A 7,205-nucleotide genomic window follows, 5' to 3' on the forward strand; every position below is an offset into this window, starting at 1 on the left:
CCTGCTGAACAGGAGAGAATTTACCTTACTTCCTTAATGGCATGTTAGTTTTATTACGAAGAAAATGTTTCTTTCTTATACACAGAATGCAGCTTCTCTGTATATACAAATATCCAGGGCATGTAATCCAAGTGAAAAGTGCTGAGAAGGGGAAGAAAAAAACTTCCTCAGCTGCCCAGCTTATGTATAGACACTGCCACTTTGTGTTCATCTTGGACATGTACTTGGCACAGCTGTAACGTGCTGATGACTTTCCAGACTGAAGCATTCCAAGATGTTTCTGTGGGATATCTCCTTAATTGCCAATCTGATCTATTATGTTATGAACCTTAAACCAAGCTATGTTCTTTTGCATCTAATAAGGTTCATAAGGCTGAAAATATTCGTGAGCATACTGAGTTAGAGGTGACAAGTGGTTATTTCTGTGATCTCAGCCCTTCTTGAAACTTAATTATCTTGTTACAGCATTGGTGAATAACTACAGCATGCTTTTTGCATCAGGCTATAGTTTGGCTTACAGAAAGATCTTGCGATACTGGCTGTTGTTCAGCTGGCTAACTTGTTAGAAATAAGCAGAAATCCCCTGAAACTTCCAGTAGGTAGCAACACGTAGGCACAAGTATCAGTGAAGAAATAGCAAAAGGACAAGTAGAAATCTGCAGGTGAGTTTGGAGGTGACCTTACTATCAGAAGATGCCAAGCATGTGTGCCTACTGTAGCATAAGAAGTGTAACTAAAAAGAAATATCATTTAATTCTATGGCAAACTTCATATATTTGCTTGGACTTCTCTGTAATCCTTTCCATGTTACCAAATTACATCAGAGACATCAGTGTCTCTCACTACAGTGTTTCTACTATGTGCATCACTCGATAGAGGACCCAGCTCCTTTTTCCTCCAAAAGCCAGCAGATTACTTTATTCCAACAGGATGAGCTGTGCAATTCATGGCTTTGCATGAAAAAAACTTCTGTATGGAATTGTACGTAGATTAAAGGTATAAAATTCCTTTTTGCATCCGTACATGCCTGGTAGTCAAAGGGACTTCTCAAAAACTGGCAAGTGTATGTACATTAACGAACAAGAAGCCTCTTCACCTCTTTCTGCTGCAGAGGTCCCGTACTGCTGCAGAAAAGATGACTTTTCAACAGAAGAGGGCACTCTTACACTGGCAATTTGCCTGTCTGCCACCCGGATTAAATGGACTGGTTTTTCTATATGTTATGATAGCCTTGGTTTGCCTAATCTGTTCCTGTAAATGGTGTAATCCCTAAAGTAAAAGCGGCAACAAGAAATCAGACTATACGACTAATTTGCATATGTTAACATTCCTGTTTAAAGCCATTGCTAAGCTTTTCTTAATTAGCAGTCTTGTGGTTTAAAAATGCTGCATTAATATGTATACGTAGAAGAATCTCTTTGACTGTTCCGTAATTAGAATTACTGGCTTTAGTGCTTGGTGTCCTATTAACCCTTAACTGTATTTAAACTGAAACCAGGATAACTTTAGGAGGAATTATGCATGGAGTATCCATTGAAGTGTTATGCTTGCATCAGTGAAAGTAAGGCAATATGTACCTCACGTGCGGATGCCAGGGCATTGCTCTAACAATGTGAAAACCGTCTCTCCATCTCCAGGAGCACTATGAAAAGTATGATGGTTTTGTGATCCTTCACGGCACTGATACCATGGCCTATACAGCTTCAGCCTTATCCTTCATGTGTGAGAACCTGGGTAAAACTGTTGTTCTGACAGGATCTCAGGTAATGGACTTAATTTGAAGTTGAAGTCAGAAGCCTCGTTTTTTCTTCTTATTTGCAAACCTAGGTAGTATTCTGATCATCACTATATAGTTTAGTAATGCAGGGCGGGCCTCTGGCCAGGGTGAACGGTCACAGTGCTGATAGAAATTAGTGAGAATTGACGGGCTCACCAGCTGAGGATCTGCCCCGAAATTTTATCATTAATGACTTTACAACTCTGTACCAAACCAGGCCAGTAGTTCATTATAGCCAGGGGCCAGATGCTTCAGAGAAAGATGTAAGAGCCTGTCATTGGCCATTGTGTATTAATCGGTTTATAAGAGAAGCATCTTTCCAGCCTCAGGTGGCTGCTGGTTGTTAGCTGTCTTTTTTTCTTTTAAAGCCCTGGAGCTTATTACTTTTTACTTCATCAGTTGTTATCCCGTCTTGTGTTACCCATTGTTGCATTCTTTATCATTTTTTAAATAACCTCTAAGCATTAGATGCATTTTTGATCATTTCTGTTCCACAAAGCCTCTAACATGGTCTGTTTCCTTTCCTCTAAAGACTGCATTTATTAATTTTCATTCTCTTAGCTGGAGATCAGCCCTTTGCATATTGTCTGAGGGGGAGGGGTTGTCTTACTAGAATAGCTTGCTTGAGCATAAAATACACAAAAGAGAGACAAAACATCGCACTGTAAAATTCCCCTCCCCTATCTCATAACTTCCCTTTAACATGCGGTCTATCTGAAGTCAAAATGCAAAAGTCAAGGAAGGAGTAGGCTCCCACTTACTGTTGTTGACATGGGGCAGTCTATTTGTGGTACATCATAGTCAAGGTTTTACTTTCTTTTTGGCTTTATTGGTTGGAGTTCTGCCTGACAGATGATCTAGCAATGGAGCATGTGATTTTTTTTTTTTTCGTTGCTGAAAAGAGCTCTGACTCTCTGTTAATAAAGAGGCAATCTGAAAAGGCATGGAAGTCATCACTCAGCTTTTAATCTTGTCCTTTTCTGTTGGTAATAACCTGCTTGCTCAGTTTTTCTGTACTGTGAGGAAAGATGGTGAAGAGAGCTGTTGTGAAGCCCGTAGTGGCAGTTCTGTATGATCTGGGGCTTTTGCTTTTCATCTGCACAATCACTTCTCCCATGCTCAGTCACTTTTAACTATGCCTGCTTTCTATTTTCTATATTTTTCCTGAATCAGTCTTTTAATCTGCTTAATCACACTAGAATCATCTCCGTATTAGCTTTTAAGCACTTAAATTATAAGTCTGTTAAGCACAGAGGGAAACCCTGCCATCTGCTGCAGTCTCAAATAGTTTGGATGAAGAAGGAAACTTTATTTGTCATAAATCATTGTTATATAAATTATTCATGTATTTGTATTGCATAAGTTGGACTCTTTTTTTCTGCTCTATAGGCTTTACATAAGGGACAGGGTATAATTTCAATCTCTGCTCTTCAGGTGCCTATATACGAGTTGCAGAACGACGGCCGAGCCAACCTTCTGGGGGCACTGCTCTTTGCTGGGCAGTTCGTGATTCCTGAGGTCTGTTTGCCTGTGAAGACTTTCTCAGAAGCTGCTTTTCTCCCTCTAGCCAGGACACATACTTACATACTCAAAATATCCGGTAGGCAGTAAAGTATCGCACTTAAACAGGAAGATAAATGGATTCCGCTGAGGTAACAGGCACTTGCATGGCAAAGCACGTGCCATTTTCTCAGGAGTCATATCCCATTTTGCCCATATGCAATCTATAAAGACTATCAAGTCTGAAATGTAGCTTGCAGCAGACTTGAAATCAGATGTTCCTTTGCAAATACGTGGGATCTGAAACACTTGTAGGTCAGTTTTTTAGCTGAAATTTACTTGGAAGTTCTAAAGTTTCTTTAGAAGTAGTAGGAGTGTCTTCTAGCTCTAGTTCCTCAAGACTGAAGTGTCAAGGATGATATACCTAATGGACATGGAAGTACCTCCATGGTCTCAGCACTCTGCCTTCAAAGATGGTGCTGTGCAGCCCAAAAATCAGACAGAAAACCGGTCAGGTTACACCTCATTTCACTTCTGCTATGCTCCCAAAACCAGTTTTTGTGAAACAACAGCAATAGCTGACTGGCCAAGATCTTCATAACTAATAACAACTTTGAGGTATCTCTTTTCCTTCAAATTCCAACTGACAAACTTTAAGGGACTTGAGAAGGATCCTAATAATTTATGTGTGGTAACTCTTTTGAAAGTTATCCTCATTGTCACTAGGCTTTTTGTTAAGCTTTTGGACTCTGAATTTAGATATAACTGATGAACTTACTTTTTGTCCACACTGTTTCTTTCCTCTATCTCTGAAGTGGACTGAGGCAAATTTGCTGTCTCCTAGACTATGCTTCATGAGAAGATTACGAAACTAGTTAGCTCTTGACTTGTTTTGTTCTTAAATTCTTAAACCAATATGTGACAGATGTGCCAAGTCTTTTTGAAAGAGTTGTAAACATCTACTAGCCTCTGAGTTGCTTTAAAGATTTAGAAAACACTTTATAAAGGACAGACTACAGTATTTATCTACTGAATCTTTTAATTACTGGCTTATTCATAGACCTGTTTCTTTACTTGTCTTGCAGGTGTGCCTGTATTTTTATAATAAACTGTACAGGGGAAATAGGGTGACTAAGGTGGATGCTGAGAGTTTCAATGCCTTTTCCTCACCTAACCTGCCTCCACTTGCAAATGCTGAGGCTGATATTACAAGTAAGCAACATCATCTCTTAAGCCTTGTAATTTATGCCATATGCAATAGAACTCTAGCTGAAAAGAATCTGTGCCTATGTAGTTGAAATGCTGTTTTTAAACTCAAATATCTTTGAAAGCCCTGTAGCTTGACTCCACTTTATCTGCTCTGAAACTGTTTAAATATTAGTGAGATTGAGAATTTGTGACTCAACTGCATTTATCTATTGAATATAGATGTGAGCTAGACTGTCTTTGACTAAAGATCCAGACTAACCAGAGGGAATGTTGCCCCTGTGACATGAAAATGCTAGCTCTGAAGATAAAAATGAGGGAGTGAGGACTGAAAGAACAAAGAGTTTAATCTCATTAATGACCATGCTGGGTTCCGAAATCAGGCAAAAGAGTCATTGCAGAGTACTTGCAGCTTCAACAGATTTTCTGTTTGATGCATGTCATTGTGTACAATATTTTACTGGATATTTAGGACCTGTCTAGACTGCAAGCACATTGAAAACAGCAGGCCTAGAATATGCTCTGTGTGAAGTTTTTTTCCCCTAAACTTATTCAGGCTACCTATAATTTCTGTGTGTCTCTTACTAAGGAGAGGAAAAACTACGTGAAGATTTCAGTACCCATTTGCAAAGTCATTAACACGCTGATGTCTGTTCTTGGATAAATGGCTGCCTTTCTTTAGAGAGGGGAGAAGAGAGAGACATTTGGAGTCTAGCCAAATTAGGAGTTGCCAAAAACGTACTAAAGGACAGTTTAAAAAAATAGCATTTATGCGAGCTGCTTTTAGATGGGTTAGGTATATTAAAAAGGAGTAGGACTAGGAGACAATCTCCATTATTTCCAAAAATAGGAAATAGGAGGAGGCTTCTGAATTCTTTTGCTAGGTGCCATTAGTGGCAGTAGGAGCTCTAGCCCTGTGCCATGCAGCGTGCCATTCTGAATGGTTTCTACTGCTAGAGAGGCATTCTGCAATTTGGAAAAATAAACTTATCCCTTCCACTTAACGAGTGGGAGTTACTTAACAAAGTTTCAGGATCAAAGTGCTGTATTTGTAGCAGCCAGACACAAACTGAGGAAGCCTGTGAAATACTGTAGTGGCCCATAAGACATCTCTCGGGTAGAGAGTCTGCCACTGGTGTATTACTGTGCTGGGTCAGATAGGGTGTATCTGAAATCAACAGAAATGCTGCCAGTTGATTGTTGCAGTAAATTGGGGAGAATCTTCTTTCTTGGGTTTTTATGAACTACATCAAATAGGGTATAAATAAATTCTGTTTACTGACTGATCAATAATGAAATCAAGCTGCAAATTGCATGCTATTTCTCTCTTGGATTTGAATGATCTGTTTTGTGATTCCTTGCAGATAGTAGAAAAATGAGAAAGTTATTAAGTACTTCCCTTCGCCCATATTGGGTCCCATTATCTTTTCAGTAGAATGCCCCATTGAGGGATTTCTGATTTAAAAACTGATGGTGTGATAGGCTCTATTTTTATTTGTTTCAGTTGATTACCCAGTTAGGGTAGCATCATTTATCCAAGATGACGGTGTCAGTATTGAAGGATTGTTTCATTTTGAAAAAACATAGTTTATAGTATGGGCAATCTACTAGTGCTGCTTTATTTTGTCCAAAGTAATTGTTTGAAACATTGCTGTCTCCCTCGAGTTTGCTTGTATAATCCTTGTATGAAGCTTTCATGGAGACAAGGAACCACCCGGGGCTTTTAAAAACAAATCAAACAAATCTAGTATCTTTTAACTTTTTTTTTTTTCAAATGACTTCGTGTAATATGTCTTAATCCTCCTCTAGACGGGGCTGGCTCTTGCTACTTCAGCATTATGGAGAGCAGCCTGCAGGTACCAGGAGGAGTAGGCCACGTGCAGAAACTCTTCCTCAGGCTTCCCATTTCTAACGAAGCTGGGAATGAAAACTCCAGAGATACAGCGGGGGAGAGGTGACAGGCTGGAGGGAGTGGGGATTGGAATGGGGTAAGAGCTTGTGATCATGGGTTGGCACACAGGAATGGACAGGAGATGCTGTTTGAGGCTAGGCATACCATATAAAAGCAACAATTTACTTCAGAGCCAGAGAGGAGAGGGAGAAGCTTAGTTCCCTTCCCTTCGCTTCCCTAGCTGCAGCACTCTCCTTCATTCTTTATATCCATTTTTTGCCCTGTTCCCCCTTCAGATGAGGCTCCCAGTGGATTTCTGATCCCATGAACTGTCTGTGTTCTTGGCGAGATCCTGTGTTAGCAACACCTAAGAGTCCCATTATACAGTTTTAGATGAGCAAGTCTGTCAGCTTCCTCAGGACTTTCAATTTAGCACAAGAAACTCATGTAAGAAGTGAAAAATTCTAGCAAGCTTCTCAGATGAGTGAGAAATGCAACACTGATAGGACATACTTCTGCAGCAGAATCAGAAATCTCTGTGTGAAATGGATAATCTAGGAACAACCAAAATATTTCTAAGATCTTAGAGCTTATAAAATAAAGGACTTTGCCTTATTTTTCTCATATTTTGAAAACAGGAGAAAGAAGGAGGACTATTTCACTTGAAATGTGTAGAGTCTCAGTATATTTCATAACTGATTACTCTCCTCTGTTGTCTATTGTCCTAGTGAAGCAAATATGAACCTTGTTTTGTTACCATGGCTGGACTTTCTTAATCACACATGCATGTAAATTCTGGGATTAGTGCCCATGTACAGGACCGTATGATGA

At 39.6% G+C, this 7,205-nt stretch overlaps 1 protein-coding gene across 1 annotated transcript in view; it reads left to right on the plus strand.

Annotated features, from left to right (window-relative positions):
* Positions 1 to 7,205, plus strand: part of ASPG (asparaginase) — a gene marked incomplete at both ends in the record, with an annotated part of 39,281 nt that overhangs the window by 4,902 nt on the left and 27,174 nt on the right. Inside the window, 3 exons of the mRNA XM_035893692.1 lie at positions 1,638 to 1,763; positions 3,212 to 3,295; positions 4,363 to 4,489. Of these exons, the coding sequence (XP_035749585.1) occupies positions 1,638 to 1,763; positions 3,212 to 3,295; positions 4,363 to 4,489 (337 nt within the window). The remainder of the gene's footprint in view (positions 1 to 1,637; positions 1,764 to 3,211; positions 3,296 to 4,362; positions 4,490 to 7,205) is intronic.

The sequence above is a fragment of the Egretta garzetta genome, unplaced genomic scaffold (genome assembly GCF_000687185.1).
Source record: "Egretta garzetta isolate BGI_Z169 unplaced genomic scaffold, ASM68718v1 scaffold185, whole genome shotgun sequence".
NCBI classification, from domain to species: Eukaryota; Metazoa; Chordata; class Aves; order Pelecaniformes; family Ardeidae; genus Egretta; species Egretta garzetta.